Below are 18,118 nucleotides of genomic sequence, written 5' to 3' on the forward strand. Positions count from 1 at the left end.
GAAAATGATTTTTCATGAAAAGAATGTAGATATGATAGTTATAGGATTTTACTGTTTTACCTCTCCATTAATGGAAAAGTAAAGATACCTTTTTAAAATGAAAAAAATGTACTTTCACCCTTGAAGAATGATTTTCATAAGAAAAAATATAATAGATATAAATTTTTTTAATTCATTATTTACCTCTCCCATTAGAAATACTCCAACTCCTACTCCAACTCCTACTCTTACTCTTACTCTTACTCTCGTCACACATGACACACCTAAGCAAAAACTGACCTATAAACCGGGTATTCCACTTCATTCAAAGTCCAACCACCACCATCCTCGATACTTTTCTAATCAATTCAATAAAAAAATCCTCTCAAAAGTGCATCTTGTCTTTACACAAAACAAAACGAGAGAAAAAAAATTACACACTTTGAAAAACAGAAAACGGCTACATAAGAAACATTTCATAATGATATGAACAAAATAGCAAAGATTGCAATGAAAACAAAAAATGGACATAAAAAAAAATTAAAAAAATTGAGTCCTGATTTAATGCAAAAACTGCACGTCGATCGAATTATAAATTTATGATTTTGGAAATCTATAAATCAACATATTAATAGGTTCGTATTTATTGTTAAAATGGTGTTCCTCAGACAAAAAATAAACACTCCATCCGTTCGCGAATAAGAGTTCCATTTTTTTCCAGCAAGGATTTTAAGAACTATTAAAAAAAGTTGATGGAAAAAAGTTAGGGGTATATGAGTTTCACTTGTATTTATTAGTATAGATGAACCGGGACTTCTATTTATAAACCGAGACTCCTATTTCGACCAGAACTGTCATGCTCTCAAAAATGGAACTAATATGAATTGTCGGGCAGATTAATGAAATTTTATGATGACATAAGTCCAAGGTCATCGGACCCTACCTCCATCCGTGACTGTTACAAACATATTACCAAATGACAAATTTAGTGGTTGAACTTGAAATGACGATGTGTTTGTGTTCATCGCTAGATAACCGGCAAGTTTGATTGCTAGTAATTTCAATAAATTTTTATTAAACACCAATTAACACACATAAATAAATAAAATGGCTGCGGCCAACACTAATTAATACTCTCCTTAAATTTTGTCACAGTTTAACCGTCATGGATTTTAAGAAATACTCCCTTCGTTCCACAGTAATAGAAGTATTTCATTTTGCGCACTCATTTTGAAAAAATAATTATAAATAGTTAAAGTGGAGAAAAAGTAAAGTAAGAGAGAGAATATTGTAGATAAAACTCTTCTCTACATTATTTCCTCTCATACTTTAACTATTTAATAGTATTATTTTTTCAAAACGAGTGCAAAAAATTAAATGTCTCTGATCTGTTACTGTGGAACGGAGGGAGTATAATAGAAAGTAAGTTGAAAAAGTTAGTGAAGAGTAGGTTCTACTTTTATATGTTAATTTTATAATAAAATAGGAGTTTTAATGAGTTAGTAGAATATGAGGTCCACTAAAAAATGGTAAAAAGTGAAATGTTACAAATGTTATGAAACGGATAAAAATAAAAAGAAAATGTTACAAAATTTAAGGGACCGAGCGGAGTACTAATATTGTAAATTGTACCAAAATCAATTTCAATTAACTTTTAAATGTAGGCTAAACATGTTGAATTGCTACATACATTTTCAGACTCACTAAATATAAAGATCCGGGAACACTTGTACATCTGATTCGAAGGTAGCGCATATTTTAAAACTAAATAAATAAAGTTCATCTTCTTTTTCTTGAAGACAATTCCCAATTCCATCAAACCCCATTTTTAGCCAGAGTCACAAGAATGTAAAAAACTTGAGGTACTGTATTTGATTTCATCATTTGCCAAATAAGGAAGAATAACAATCTTTAAACCATTATCACCATGGAAACCTTTTAATTTAATCACATCATCAACTCATTAATTTGTATTCTTAATATCTTTAATTTTTAAATAAAAATTAAGTACCAACAATTAATACCGACTGTCGTCGTATTCTTAATCTTAACCATTTCAAATTTAAATATACGTATTTTAAATAATAAATACACTATGTATTATAATGAGTAAATATCTGTCGATAAATATGTCTACAAGACTCCGTTTTCTTAGTGCAAAATTATTACGTTAATAAAATGGATTTGGAATTCTTGTTCAAAACAACCACCATAAAATTCAATAATTAATCAATACAGTATGATTGATATCATGTACTACAACTATGAAAAGACTCTTAAAGCCCAAACACAATGAATTCATATACCACACTACTTTGCTTTAAACTCATAAATGCTTAATTTTGTTCTTAAATCCGAAAATAGAAAAAGGTCAATTTCCCATCACTTGAAACTAAGGCAGCTTAGCCAAAAAGAACACAATTCTAGCAAATACGTAAACCATCAAGCTTTCCGAAAGGTCTTCCTCCATTCACCAATTTTGTTCATGCTTCATCGGCAGGCTAACCAACATTGCATTTTCACTTTAACATATTCTAATTTTCGCATTTATTTCGTCACATGTTATTAGCATTCCCTAATGAAATTTGTCGAATTTGGTGTATTTTTAAAATGGTTTAGGTGCAATCCAGCTTTCGAATACCCTAAATGAAAGGAGAAGATTTTGGGTAATTTGAAAGCGATTCCAACATTGAAGAACATGGTTTCTGTTGTACAAACCAGACACCATTTTCACACTAGTGGTTTGCATTCAAGTGAAATAATCCAAACAAGAATTACCAAGTGCATTCAATTTCATTTGTGCTTATATCTGTCACGCATACATATTTATACTGAAATAACACTAATAAAAATACGAAATTAAAAGGTGAAGATTCGATTTGGAGTAGGTGGTTTTTTACATTCTTGTGAGCAGTAATTTTATTTATTTTATTGAAAAATTAATTTCCACCAATATATATATATTGACCTAATTGACCTCAAATAAAGAAGCAGCATAAATATAAGGAAAGAAGAAGAGTGAGTGAGAGAGAGAGAGAGAGAGGGGATGATTTCGAACGAGAAAGAGCTGGGGCGGCAAGAAGCGACGGGGGCGTGCCCCCATTGCGGCGGAAAGGTGGCGGCGGTGGACGTGGAGCGGCGGTGGAAGCTCTGCTTTCTGCCTATAGGTTTTGTAGTGAAGAGGAAATATGTCTGCACAAAGTGCTCAAGGCGATTGGTCTTGTATTCATAGTCTAGACAAATTCATCTCTCTTTTTATTTTATTTTTGGTTTTGCACTTTTATTTTCCGGAGATTGCAGCTTTATATATATTTATATTTAATAATTACATCACTTGAACCAAAATCAGGCATAACTTATAAGTTTAATTAATCAACTGATTACTCAATATTTCTGTATTTCTTTCTGGATTTCCTTGGTTTTTGTGGTTTTTGGAGATTGATTATGACAAAAAGGATGAGTTAACTTTTCTGTAGATTTTGGTACAGTTTCTTGTTTTAATATTTGGGTTGCATGATCAGTCTGAAATTTGATTATACAGTATTTATTATGTAGATGAATACATATCACGTGAACTGAATTTTGGTTTATTTTATTATATTAATTCATTAATAGATCAAGGTACAATTGTCATCGTCTCATCGACATCAATCTCATTTAGGTATTTCATAACCACTGCATTTACTTATGAGAAAGTGGTAGTTGTGTATGCTCGCCACTTTATTTAATACTAGTATGTTGTTACTTTTTCGGCCATCTAAAGTTGAACACTAAAAAAAGGTATATGTGTGTCACTCTATTTGATCTAGCTAGAATTCAATTTAGATTGGAAGCATGAAATGTTCGGTTGATCAAATATATGTTGGTGATTGCTACATTGCATATCGTGTAGAACACCATCTTGGAGCTAATAATTTAGAACCAAATCGGATCACTTATTAACCATAAAAATATGAACATATATACTATATATAATTGCTTGCATGGTGAAATTGATCCTCTTTAAATAGGAAAAGTTAATAATATTGAGTACTACATAGATATTCTATAATAAGGTCATGAGTGTACTAGCTAATCTCCCTTCTCGTGTACCATATTAGTATATTTACTTGAATAAAAGTGTAATTAGATTAGCAAACTAAACTTTATAAACAATAACTGTATATAGCAAAGTGTATGCAAGTAAGTAAATATTACTCCATCGCGTTTGATTTGAGTGAGATCACAAAATAATCCAATTTAATAAAATATTTGGTTTGCATTCTAATAATCTAATTTATCACTTCAAAATTAGTAAAGATTTTATCATCCTTCAATTTTGTAAATTATGTCAATTTTATCTATAACAACAAAATCAAACACAACCCAACTTACAAGTGCATGCACACCATTTTGTAGGACTTTAGTAGGTACACGTGGTCATGGAAAAAAACACAAAATGCAGAAAAATGGACATGTTTTAGTGAGTTCAATAAATACGATTAAGATACTAGTATAATATATACAGATTTGACGTCAAAGAAACATAGAATTTGATGCAATATTTGAAATGGGCCACTAATTATCTTTGAAAGGTTAGGTGAGAAGTTATTAACGTTTCTCTAATTGAAGTTGTGCTTCTGCACCCTATTATCAGACTTGGTAATCTAAACTCTTGAAGGGGTCCCATGCATGATCAGAAGCTCAAAGTGGATTCCTTGATATCTCTTTGGACCATATTAATTACTCCGTATGTGTTAAGTAGATAAAAAAAAGAATTGAAAATATAATGAATCAAAAGATAGTTTATCTATTACAGTTGCAATATTCCATTTATTGCGAGATAAAATTCAAATGAATTACTCTCATATTGGAGTATCATTTAATGTACTCATATATATTTACACAGAAAAATGAATTTTTTTGCTCTAAAAATTGCACAGAAAGTGAGGTTGTCTAGGTACTTACTTGAGTTAATTATAATGTCCAAGTCAGTTTTTTTAGACTTGTCATAACTTGTAGTAGTATAAAATATGCAACTTTATCTCTAATATTTTCAAATATTACTTACTCCATTAATTAAATCTACCATAGATCACTTTGGTGCTATGTGGTTATATATATTACTCCCCTCTGTCCCATTAAAAATGAAACGTTTTCCTTTTTTATTTGTTCCATTAAAAATGAAACGTTTCCTAAAATGGAAACAACTCTATCTCTACTTTTTCATCTCTCTTACTTTACTCTCTTCTCATCAACTCACAAAACAACACTACATAAAATCACGTGCCGATTCCCAAATGTTTCATTTTAAGCGGGACGGAGGGAGTATATCGAAAGCTCTTAAGTAACAAAAATAACAAACTACATTTGGTAGGTAATGTGAATGAAGATGGAAAAGTAAGAAAATATTGTTCATATTCGGACCACATGCAGAATTATACATGCCAGCTGTAGTAGAGTACGAGGCATGGACCACATTTCTATTGTTACCTCAGTCAATACACAATGGATCAAAGTCTTCAATTCATTCAAAATGCACAAACAAACTCAATAGTTAAAATAAGAGTTAAAAAGTTATACTCATAGTTACTCCCTCCGGTAGGAAATAGGAATTCTCTTTTTATCATTTTAGTTCGTTTACGAATAAGAGTCTTATTATTACTAAAATAAATGGTAGTAGTAAATGATTCAGAGTCTCGGTATTACTACGATAAATGATAGTAATAAATGATAAAAAAATCTCATATTTTAGTCATGTATCATTTAAAACTAATATATAATTCAGTAATAAATGATAAAAAAGTCTCATATTTTCATTTTAGTCATGTATCATTTAAAACTAATATATAATTCAGTCCCGTATCATTTAAAACTAATATATACAAATAAGACTCATATTCCACTCATTTTCTTCCATTCACTTATTCTTAAAGTTTCTTAAAAATAATGAGACTCCTATTGGAGAAAGTATTAACTTACTATACTCAGCAATGGAGATGCTTATGCTTCTATTTTATTTTATGAATTAGAATTGTTCCGATGTGATGATCCACAATATCAAATGGTAAAGCTTATTTTAGCCACATAACATATGTAGTACGTATATGGTTGCTCTTGTGCTTTAATGAGACGTGGCAGTAATTCAATGCCGGCGTATTATGTTTCAATGAAACAGTGTATGTCATAAATCTGCTCTGCAGAATTTAGAAATACTAGTGCAACACAAACATATACTCCTTCATAATTAATGAGCAGTAGTTAATGATTACTGTATATGAAAAAGCGATATTACAAGGGGAAAAAGTAAAGATTTATTGGAGCGAAGAATCAGTTTGATGAACAGCTCTTGAATATGCTAAAACATCTTCGGCTTTCTGTGTATTCTTCTTCTTCTTATCATCGCAGTTTTTGTCTTTGCTGATTACAGCATCTCGAATCACCTCTCTAGCTTTACCCATCTCATCATTTTGCTGCTTCTTCTCCGACTCCTCTTTTCTAGCCTCCATCATTTTTGCAACTCTTCCAATCCATTATGAGATTGATTATCATTTATATAGATCAATATATGCATTATATATAATCTTATTTGGTGGGTCAAGTTATAGGATGATTCAGTGAAACGTGTCTTCACCACCACAAAACATGCATATCAACTCTGCTCTAACTTACACGTTGCGTTAAATTGATACAACAGGAAATAATAAAATTATTATTCAGTCTCTATTTCTAATGTACACTATCTCTATTTGCATAATTCCAATAGATTAATGTAGATAACTAATTTTAAATGATGGGCATTGTTTTCTTGGGGAGAAATGATGAATAATTCGTGTCACTGCGTTGGCGCGTATGCGGCACTATTCATGCTTCCACAGCAGACGACGTTCCTCTTGCGCATTTTGTCGAACACTTTGTGAGCACTCACGAAACTTTGAGTAAATATTGCTCACCCTGCTCCTCTCCTCAAATTCGATTCCGCCATTTTTGCATTTGCAGACAAAAACTAAAATGGAAGAGAAGGAGAAGAGGAGTATTTCCTTTCTCAATTTTTATGCTTCAATTTTTTCTGCAAGTGTGGGCTGCTAACCTTATTTTAATAGGATGTACCAGAGGTGAAGCGCGCCGTACAATAGTCAATGCATTGCTAAACCCTAACGTGCATTTAAATCATTATTTATATAATATAAATAGAAAGAGGAAGAAAAACCCTTCTCCGTCGACTGGGAAGTTTCCTCATTGCATTCAAACCAGCACCGGAACCTTTCCACTTCCACACCAATGGCCCAGTTGAACCCCGAAGACGACTCTATATTGATCTTCTCTGTCGCGCTCTGGCTCCAAAACAAGGGCTTTTCCAAAGTCCTCAAACGATTCTGCACCGCAGCTCAAATTGAGGTATGCATATGCTGCGTTGTCGATTAAAGAAAGAAAGATTAATTTGGTGTCTTTAAGTTAAATTCATTCTTGGTGGATAATTTGTTTGTTGATTTTGGAATTGTTTGCTTCACTGTGATACTCGAAAGTGTGCCTATAGTTGACCCTTGTTCATTTTTTTGGTGGAAGGGTGAGGATTGGAAGGCCAAGGCACTTAATTTGAATGAGATTTTCACTAAATATCAGGAGATTAGGTAAGAGAATTCATTATGTTAACATTCAGGGTCTTTTATATACTTCAATACAAACCAAAACTTCATCTTGATTGGCCTCCCACGTGGTTTCTTTTCCTCTCTGCTTGTAATGTTATGTTTGTTCCTTCTCTAAAGAATTTGTATTCATGCTGCTATCATTGTCTTTCTGTGCAGCACTAGTGCCTGCAATGACTTGAAATTTCAGGTGAAGCAAGGTATTCTTTATGGATGACTTCATGTTTGTTCCACATATTGTCATTCTGATTATTGGATGATTGAATTTTGAATGGCATAGCTAATAAAAGCTGTTCTCTCTTTATGTCCAGAAGAACCGGTGGCTGATGTGGCAGAAAAAACAGCAAATGGTTCAACTGCTGGGGAAATTAAAGGCAAGAAGAAGAACAAAAAGAGCAAGAGTGACACTAAAGTCAATGAAAGTGAAGAAACACTTGAAGATACAGCCGTGGCCGAAAAGTTAAATAAATCACATGAGAATGGCAACGAGGATGAAAGTGGTAAGGCATCAAACAAATCCAATGATGTTAAAATGCCTGAATTAGCAGAGGATCAATCAACTAAGAAACCAAAAGAAAAGAAGAAGAAAAGCAAGTTGGCATCACAGTCGCTGGATGCTGATGTGCCTGAAGTGAAACAAGAAGCTGTATCATCTGAAAATGCTGAGGCTACAGAAGATGGGACTGATGAATCTAAAAAGGCTTCCAAGAAAAGAAAAAGAATGCTTCCTGATGAAACCGAAAAGAAGTCTGGTGAGGAAGTAGCAATTGAAGAATCAAAATCTAAAAAATCAAAATGTCTTGAAGAAAGCAAAGATGTCCCTGAAGCCAATGGCCATGCTTTTGAACAAGCAAACACTGATGCTTTTGAAGGGGATTTGATGACTGTTTCTGCTAACAGTAATGAAATGGGTAAATCAAGTCAGAAAAAATCTGCAAGCAAACAACCCAAAAGTTCTGAGGTATGTCCATGTCTGTGTTTCTACGTAATGTAGTAGTAATAATTAGGACATTTATGTGTCATTGTGCAGTGAATGTAAATATGGATGTCACAAAATCATTTAAGCTAGTAGTATATATGTAAGCAAAGATTATATTTTGAACCATGAAGGTGCATCTCTTGTACTAATAGTAGTATAACTGTAAAGATATTGTATCTCCCTATGCCACACTTTTAATACCTTTCAAAATTCAAATTAAAGTAATTAGGAAGATGTGGTTGTTATTTATCCTAGAATTTCATTCATACAAGGTTTGTGTCAATTTACTTGTTCAGATGTTTGTGCTTGATGGCTCATGCACATTCAAAATGTGAGTTACAAACTTTCACGTTGTTCTCTTGTCTTCTAGATCTGGTGGTATCTTATGCATTTTCTTTTGTATTTTCTTGGATGCTCATGTACTGTTTGAGCAGCTCAAAATGTGTGTGTATGATTCAAGTTTTGCTTGTTGTCCATGTTGAGAAAGTTTGATGCTGTTCTTAAAGAACAAATGGGTTATATTCTCAAAATAAGTTTGATTTTCATTGCAGCCAACAACAGCGAAAGCATTCCAAAGAGTGAAGATTGATGAGGTAGAATTTGTTGATGACAGACTTCAAGACAATTCTTATTGGGCAAAGGTTTGTGCTTCCTTGCTTCATTGGCTGATTATATGTTGTGCATGTCTTTGTGTGCTTGTTTTTGCTAGAGTAACTATATCTTCTTGTGATATAAATGCCATGTGTTCATATTGTCATGTTTATCCAACAAAAATGTCTTCAAAAGGTTTGATTGATTGTGGTGATAAAATTACGGAATAGCATGAGGGTTTCATTCCTACTTATGGTTTTGGTATGTTGGGTCTAGAAATCCTCAATTGACTGCCCAATTAGTATTAACTATCTTCCCCTTCTTTAATCAGATTGACACATTTCAATTGTCCTCAATCAAGTACATTGTCATTGCCATTAGGAATTTTTACCAGGCACCTCCTTCATTTGTCCATTAATTAGCTCTTTGGATCTCAAAGTTGAAATATTGACATGAAGTCGTGGAAGCATTTCAGTCATAATTATACAATCAGCTACCTTATCATTATTGGAATTTTATACTATATAAATAGAAACCAACATATATATGTATTAAAATTTTATGGTTTGTCTGGATTCTTGCTTAATCCATTTCTCTGTGAGTTAATGGTGCACTACATGGTATTTTTTCCTTTTTCAAAACATACAAACTTTTTGCTGAAGCTCTGTTTTCATTTAGCTTTTGTTTGTAATTTTGAAAAAGTTAGGTGATTGCAGAAGAAAGTGGCACATAATTGTACAAATCTGTAGTTGAAGCTCTAGGTTCATTTACCTTTGTTTATAAATTTCAACCAAGCTAGATGATTGCAAAAGAAAGCGGCACAAAATTCTATTTTTGTTGACTTCTGTGGTAAGAATCAAATGTGATTATCTTTTGTCGTTGATATGTATTTCATATGTTATTCATTGCAGGATGGTGCAGAAACTGGTTATGGTGCTAAAGCACAAGAAGTCCTGGGACAAGTCAAGGGAAGGTGTGGTTTTGTTTCTATTGAACATTTATCAACTAGAGTTTCCTGAGATAACAGATGATGTAGTGTTTTCTTGGGGTTTTATTTTTTCTTTTCTTTAGCTGGGTTTGGGAGAGGTGAATAATGAATAATTTTTTTAATCTTTAGAAATTAACTAAATTGCAAAGCAAATGGAAACACATTTGGTGAATGAACATCATACAGAGCACTCAAAAAATATAATTTGGTAAATGAAATCAATGTAGTGCTCACGCTTCATCTCAGGTAGTCCTATGTTCCTGTGTCTAGATAGCAGTCAAGGTTAAAGATAAAAGCAGAATTTGGATATGTTTTGGTGTGGATTTGAGGATGTTTTCTATGAGAAAAGTATAGATTTGAGGATGTGTTCTATGAGAAAAGTATAGATTTGAGGATTTTTCAATGAGAGAAGTACAGATTTGGGGATGTGTTTAATGAGATAATTGGAATTTGGATGTGTAGATTTGAGGATGTGTTTGATGAGAAAAGTATAGATTTGGGGATGTGTTTGATTAGAAAAGTTAATGGGATTTATTGGAAGTATCCGGAAACAAAGCTGCTCCCCACGCATCAATTTTCATGTCTTTGGCTGCCCAAAATCTCACCATGGTTGTTGTTATCATTGAATAGTATTCTCTTTGGTTCTTTGTAGGAGTGCATACTTTTCCCTGCTTAATTTGAGTTCTGGAAATCTTGCTTTTGATTTGATTCTGATCCTACATAAGGTTCACGTACTGTATAATGGAGTATTGGAGTAAATGATATCATGTCCCTCTTGCTCTGTCGTGTGTAGGGGCTTTCGTCACGAGAAAACTAAGAAGAAGCGTGGTAGCTACAGAGGAGGACAAATCGACCTGCAATCACACTCCGTGAAGTTCAATTATTCTGATGAAGAATGAAACATGCATGTGAGGCTTTGAACTCATTGTCCATTTTTGATCCCATAATTGGGAAGTCAGTTTTGAGGGCTCCTTTTTTATCCCATAATTGGGAAGTCAGTTTTGGTGTTGTCCTATATTACGATTCAATGTGTAATGGCACCATTCTTAGCAGATATTTGGTTATGATTTTATTCTCCCCTTTATTTATTTTTTCTTATCTTCTGTGGTCAACTAAAACTATGGAAGGTATATATTCTAGTACACTATAAACAGTGTTTAAAGTTTATTCTTCCTCATTTGATTATGGAATGTGACCAACTCTAGGTAGGTTTCTCCACTCAAATGCTCAAATGTTAATTGTAGCGTGGTGTCTTCCATCCTTGTTCACCTTTTCTATTTTATTTTATTTTATTTTATTTTTAGAGGAAACTAAAATGATGTTGATTTTGGCTTTTGATCATGAAAAAAATGGCGTGGGTGGTGCATAGCTTTAAAGTAAATCGTACTCGATTGGAGGGGTCTGTTTCAACTTTCGCCAGAAAAAAGTTTGTAAGAACGCTATAACATTTTACTTGGATGCCCAAATTGGTACGAATTGGAGATGACACGAAATATGTAGTTGGTAAAGTATAAGAGAAAAAGGGAAATCATGTCTGTTTCTATGGGCTGGACATAATATACATAATTGTTATAATTTGCATGAAAAAATTTATTTGTTAAAGTTAAGAAAAAAAACAAACTAAGCTTGAATTGGTTCATATTTGTAAAAATTGATTATGTTAATAACAATAAAAAGTAGTAGTACTAGTACATAAGATTTTTAAAAATGATGTAAATTATTTTTAGAAAAAGGGTTAGGTTAACATGTACTAATGTTAATATTTTGCCTTTTAATGAAAGCGTCATCAAGTATAATTCTAAATTTGATGCCCGGATTATTAACTTTTTAATAATATTGTCCCTATTTATATAAAATTCATTCTTTACAAAGTTCAAACACATGTGACAAATTTAATATTTTTAAAAAAATACCAAAAAAAAAAAATGAAATTAACATACCGATATATTTTTATAAAGACGGATAAGAACATTGAGTGTGAACATTGGGTGTTAATTAATGTTCATGCTAGCCACTACGGAGTCTTAATAGTAGTTTCCAAATTTCATATAATGAGCTTTAGTTGAGTTGGCAACCGGCGTTTAGGCCTGCAATTATTATTTTGAAATTTGTTTTGATTTTACTAGTCAATGTGCATTACTTTGCAGGTCAATCTCATATGTAAAGTATCTCAAACACTTAGAGAGAAAATCGTACTATCAAATATTTATATAAGAATAAATCTGACATGTGAAAATATTTGTGAGATATAAAATCCTTATAATTTGGTTATAGTGTTTTTTCATTTGATTTGTCCAAATTTCCCAGTGACTCAGTGAGCATGTGACAATAATCATCCGAATATTCCGTATTATATTTCGGTACTACAATCACTAATGCCACAGCACAATATAGTCCACACGAAAATTATGCGGCAATGGATCCAGTTAATTAAGAAAAATTGTTTTCAGTAAATGCAATATTCACCAATTACACAACCGTAATTGGATTGAATTAGAAAATAATTTAAAAATTTTTGTTTTATAAAATGAAGTAACCAAGTCTTAATTCATTCCAATTCATTGCCTTCAATTTTATGTACCAAAGTGAATCTACCCTAAACCCTAAATTCTAAATCTTTTATTAAATTAACATGTATACTAGTATTAGGTCAATACAAATATGAAAAAAAAAAGAAAAAAGAAATAGACAAGATACAATAACATAAAATATTAAAAATACACGTATAAAAAAAAATATATGCAATGACAGGAGAAAAAAAAACAAGTAGCAATATGAGTACATTCCACAAGGCAGTAGCACAACAGAACTAAGTCACATAAAGTCAAAAACAAATACCTAATTAACTTGCATAAGCTCAAATGGTTAGAAATCGAATGAACCAGGGAACATGCTAGTATATATGGTGTCGTGGATAACTAAACGAGAGTTGTAAAGTGCGTGAATCGACAATTTTTAATAAATTAAATGCGTCATATGTTGCGCTAGATGACAACTATTAGAAGATGGTATAGCTAATTTAATAAAGCGGGTTATTATCATACCTGAGGATGCATTTTTGCGAGGCAACACAAGGTTTTGATATCATTATTGTGGTATCGCCTTGTCGTCAAGTGACCTTGATCTTTTGTCGAGCTCCTCTATGCACATTTTCACAACGAGGTAAATATATAGACTAAATACGAATAAGAAAGATAATGTCACAAAGGCAAAAAAACAAATAAGTAACTGGCGACCACAAAGCATGAAATAGAATCATGACTAAAGAAGGCCAATCGCACTTTATTTCCATTTTCGGTTCTGTATTATTATGTGCAATTTTCAAAAGAGATATTTGTGGCCAAACCAAAGTACTGCAATTTGAAATTAAATTTTCTAAGCCCCATAAATTTAACATCGGACATAAAGCAAAATCTAAATATATATTTGTAACTGCAAAATTATTGAATATAAGTCTGAATTTACATAAAGAAAATTTATTGTTACCCAAACATACTTATATGTAACTATTTTAAGAGGTTTACTCACCTATGCTGTCGACAAAAGCTCTGAAAAAGGCTAAAGGAAATAAAGATGAAATTTCATTGTATCAACCATTTTCTGTAAAATAAGTACCTAAATATTTGTGTCATACCCTTTTCGTTTAATAGAGGGGTAAAAAAAATAAAGGTGGTAAAACACAATAATTTGTTGGGAAAAATATTATCGACACTTTTGCTTCTTTCGAAAATAAGATGGGTTGTGAGTCGAAAATTGGGGAATGTGATTGGATTAATCATTTTTTCGCCATTTAAGTTGATGACTCTTTAGAGCATCTCCAAGGGAGGGGGTAAATGGAAAGATAAAGGAAAATAACTATCATATTTATCTTTTCTTTAAAAAAATTCATGCTCCAATGGAAAGAGTATATGGGGAGATATTATACCTTCTTTCATTTTGGGAATGTATCTTTACCTCTTCTTGGTAGAAGGGGTAAAATGTTAATAATTTTTAGTTGTCTTTTTAATTTACCTTGTTTCCTTGGAATACATTACTTTTTAAGAAGGTATAATTATCATTTTGAGAAGGTAAATGAGAAATATACCTTCTCAATTTACCTTTCTCCCTTGGAGATGCTCTTACTAAAGAATTTTTTCGTTTCACTACTAAAGAAACTTGAAATTTTTTGTATCATTGACAAATTGTGCATATTTCATATGAATGGGATATGAGTAAATCTTTCACCGTATCATTTTGCATCACCTCGCCTGGCTATCTATACCTTTCTTGTAAACCAAATATTTGATGAGTGAAAAGTTAAAAGAGGGTAAAAGCCATTGACCAATCAATAATTACTTTACAAAAATGGTAGAGTTGCTTTGTTTAAAGTTGGTGAAAGCGACCAAGAATATTTTCCTTTTTCATCTCTTAAATCATTATGCTTTTCCGTTTTTTTTTTTCCTTTTTTTTTTTTGTTGTATTTTTCATGAGAATTATTAAGTTGCTAATTAATGTGTTTGAACTTTTAATGTAAAGCTATGGAGACAATTATAAATTCGTGAGAGAAAATGGAATAGAGATGAAATCGTATGTATTGAAAATACAAATCGCACTAATGTAATTTTTGTAAGAAGAGATTATTGGTTATAAGATTATGAAAATTAATAAGAATCGTGGAACTTATATTTGGGGAGCTTACAAGTTGTAAGAGTTAATTTTTTCAATTTATTATAAGTTGTTTAAGAGCTTATTTTTCCAAACAATTTATAAGAGCTTGTATAAAAAGCTTCAAATAAAATAAATAAAATTCACATTAAGTATACCTCATCTTTACCTTTTTAATATAAAACGATGTTCTATCTAATCTAATGTGGAAATATATTCTTTTGAATAGACTAAACAACATCTTTCATAAAGAGGAGTGAAAGCATAACGTTGTGAAGAAATTTCGAAATATTCATACAAGTTTAACAAAAACTAGGAAGAATTAAGTTATTAGAAAATAAAATACTTTATAATTTACCATGAATAAATAAATATCGATAACACTATTACTTTATTGAAATAATAATTTAATGATATTAGTAGTATACTACTATTAGAGAAAATACAAAAAATTACTAAAATAAAATATTGTACTATAAAAACATTCTCCTATCAATATACAACTGTACAAGGCACCTAAAAAAATGTTTTGCCTAAATAGGTTAGTACATTTATTCCATTTTATTCCCTCTCTCACAGACACAGACACACACACACATACACTTAATGCAATTTCGCCATATGCTCACGACTTAAATCTCTCGTGTTAATTAGTCAATTAGTCCAACTCATGCGACAAATTACACCTGAGATTTATACATTAAAAAATCGCTGTCTAGATTCCTCAATTCAACGCAATTTGTGATTTCGTGTAAAATGAATTTGTCTAATTATTTAATCTGACGTTCTTAATATCCCAAGAAATGCGAACTTAATTATTTCTACATTGGCAGATTAGATATTAAAATGGTGGTACAATGTTTATTTACCATAAATTATTTGCGTCTACCTTAGAAAAGGGAAAAGGAACCACCGTCCACGACGATTGCTTGTTGGGTAATGCTTATTGGCAAACTTCATGCCATAAACCTAACCCTTTCAGAAAAAAAAATAGATAGTACTACTATAAAATATAGTAATTTCATAAATACTACACCATATTAATAGTATAACAATTTTGGAAACATCGTCAATAACACGTTGATTATCAACTACTCCTACGTTATAGCCAAAAGTAAAAGGCATGAGACCTAATTTTTTTTATCATTGAGTCTTGTAGTTACTAATATTGATAGGTTCTAAACGTCGTGTGTTAATTTGTTAGTCTCAAAATGTAATCGCTTGATGAAATACGAGCTGTCTAGGAGGACTACTACTATAATGATGCAAAAATTGCACAACATCTAATGTTATTGAAAAATTAAGCCAAAGTAAAAGGCCAGAATTTTAACACAAAAGTAAAAATGTCGGAATTTGGAATTGGGTCCCACCTTGGAACGTACAAAAATGACAAAATGACTCCACTATTGTGAAACGGAGGGAGTATTATCTATATTCCGTTTGCACGTGACAAATCATGGCGCATCGAATTACCAGAATAAAGAGAGAATAGAGTGAAAAAAAGTAAAGTATACTGTTGCTGCAACAGATGGAATTTATCCTTTTGCTTACCCAGAGAACCAATAGCATGCTTCCTTTCTTGGTTGGACGCTCCTTTCTGCAAGTTTGACAGAAAGTTGTGGATCTCCTTATTCTACGTGATATCATGGTCGATTTGGTTTATTTGGAATAAAATGATTTTCCAAGATTTTGAACCAAATTGGGATTTCGAGAAGAAAATGTTAATTATACGCCTTCACTCGTGGATTAGAAGTTGGTGCCCAAGGTTTGCACTATCACTCGATTCATCAACAGAAGATTTGAGAAATATCAGAGGTTGGTTTGGAGATGAAAGGTCGCAGGTATGTTGCTTGGTAAAGCTCGGGGTTGGACTTTTCTTTTTCTTCTCATGTGGTTGGCTGCGTCTAGGGAATGTGGATGCTTGGTTGCTCGGTGTTGGTCTGTGATTTGTAGGCTTTATTAGTTGTTTTTCTGCTATTTTTGCTAGCTTTTATTTCCCCCTTTTTTTGTTGGACCTTTGCTCACCTTCTATGGTTTGAGCCTTTCTTAAATAAATAAATAAAAAGTATGAGAAAATAAATGGAAATATCAAATTACCAGAATAAATGGATAAAATTGGGAAAGATTATACATTTAATATTAATTATTTCTAAACTACACCCCCGTCCCGTCTCAACATATATACATTGAATAACCACTATAGGGTATCGTATAAACTTCATTTTTCCGAAAAAAAATTATGCTCTGGAATATTTAAAGAAAATTACCAGAATAATTTTACAGAAAATACTACTCTGTTTAATCACTGATAAAAAAAAAGGTGCGATAAATCTTTATTTTCTTTCTGGTGGGAATCATTAACCACGTAACACTTATACAGTCTTATACTCTTATTGGATTGATATAGTTTAATTAATTATACACTTATACATTTCTTATAATTTAATTAAAATGTTTACCGACAAAAAGTAGCCACATATACAACAAATTCATGACATACTAAACGTATTTCTAACTTGGTTTGAAAGTTTAATAAATTTAGTTGAGTATAATAATCTCTACACAAAATGTTAGGTTTACTCAATTTTCAAACTTTACGTTTTCATTTTCTAAAAAAATTAAAATACTACTTTGTACAATTGTACTACATATTATAAAAGAAAAAAGGGAAAATATATACTAACTGATCTTATTTTTCTGAATCCTCACAAAATAATGTGCTGGGCAACGTGCTTATGACGCCTATTCATTTCCCTATTAAATGTGCATTTGTAATTCAAATTTCAATTTGAACAAAATTGTTTAGTAGCATTCGTTTATTAAAAATATTTGAAGGAGATTTGGTGAAGTTGGATTAGGTGAACATTTTAAGAAATTTAGACACATAAGAACGTAATACGATAAACAAATCATTTCAAACGGCAATATTTTTTTCAAAACCTTGTAGACTCGATTTCAAATGTCTCAAAATATATTCCAAGATTCAATGTCTCAAACCTAATTGGATTTGAAATGTCTCAAAATATATTCCAAAATTGAATGCCTACGCACGCTTATTGTTACCATTTAAGCATGAAATAAATATTCATAAGTTCCAAATTCGGAATCAAATTATATTTGCACAATAGTAAAAAGAAATACTAATTCACTTTCCACCGAGAAAGTAAATTAAAGTTATTCCCGATTCAAAAATAGGAACAAATACTTATTCCAAGCTTTTAATTTTTCTTCACGCAATCGAATATTTGATTCGTCCCCTCACGAGAAGCCCCGTGCACCTGCCCACACATGATTTGAATTTTGAATAATAGT

General features: G+C 31.6%; 2 protein-coding genes across 4 annotated transcripts; both read left to right on the forward strand.

Moving 5' to 3' along the window:
- Positions 1-2,966: 2,966 nt before the first annotated feature.
- On the forward strand, positions 2,967-3,377 carry LOC148932286 (uncharacterized). The gene has a single exon (XM_089063395.1). It carries the CDS (start codon positions 3,026-3,028, stop codon positions 3,209-3,211), a length of 186 nt encoding a protein of 61 aa, XP_088919521.1. The 5' UTR covers positions 2,967-3,025; the 3' UTR covers positions 3,212-3,377.
- Positions 3,378-6,181: 2,804 nt separating this feature from the next.
- LOC125200882 (uncharacterized) lies at positions 6,182-11,250 on the forward strand. 3 transcript variants are annotated; one of them, XM_089065796.1, is made up of 8 exons: positions 6,182-7,356; positions 7,525-7,589; positions 7,764-7,804; positions 7,916-8,565; positions 9,135-9,224; positions 10,086-10,147; positions 10,956-11,100; positions 11,141-11,250. In XM_089065796.1, the coding sequence occupies exons 1-7, from the start codon at positions 7,240-7,242 to the stop codon at positions 11,059-11,061; spliced, it is 1,131 nt and encodes a 376-aa protein (XP_088921922.1). In that variant the 5' UTR covers positions 6,182-7,239; the 3' UTR covers positions 11,062-11,100; positions 11,141-11,250. The 3 variants fall into 3 exon arrangements, with proteins under 3 accessions (XP_088921922.1, XP_047954651.1, XP_047954653.1); XM_048098694.2 differs by having other exon boundaries at positions 6,545-7,356; positions 10,956-11,250; XM_048098696.2 differs by having other exon boundaries at positions 6,560-7,356; positions 7,919-8,565; positions 10,956-11,250.
- The last annotated feature ends 6,868 nt before the right edge of the window (positions 11,251-18,118 follow it).

Source organism: Salvia hispanica, chromosome 2 (genome assembly GCF_029641045.1).
Source record: "Salvia hispanica isolate PSC_SH4W2 chromosome 2, Shi_PSC_v1, whole genome shotgun sequence".
NCBI classification, from domain to species: Eukaryota; Viridiplantae; Streptophyta; class Magnoliopsida; order Lamiales; family Lamiaceae; genus Salvia; species Salvia hispanica.

Excerpts from the sequence above, each read along its gene's own strand:
- LOC125200882 (XM_089065796.1), top strand. The coding sequence starts at position 7,240 with ATGGCCCAGTTGAACCCCGAAGACGACTCTATATTGATCTTCTCTGTC. Across the intron at positions 8,566-9,134 it reads AACAACCCAAAAGTTCTGAG|CCAACAACAGCGAAAGCATT; the intron begins GTATGTCCATGT and ends TTTTCATTGCAG. Across the intron at positions 9,225-10,085 it reads ACAATTCTTATTGGGCAAAG|GATGGTGCAGAAACTGGTTA; the intron begins GTTTGTGCTTCC and ends TATTCATTGCAG.
- LOC148932286 (XM_089063395.1), top strand. The coding sequence starts at position 3,026 with ATGATTTCGAACGAGAAAGAGCTGGGGCGGCAAGAAGCGACGGGGGCG.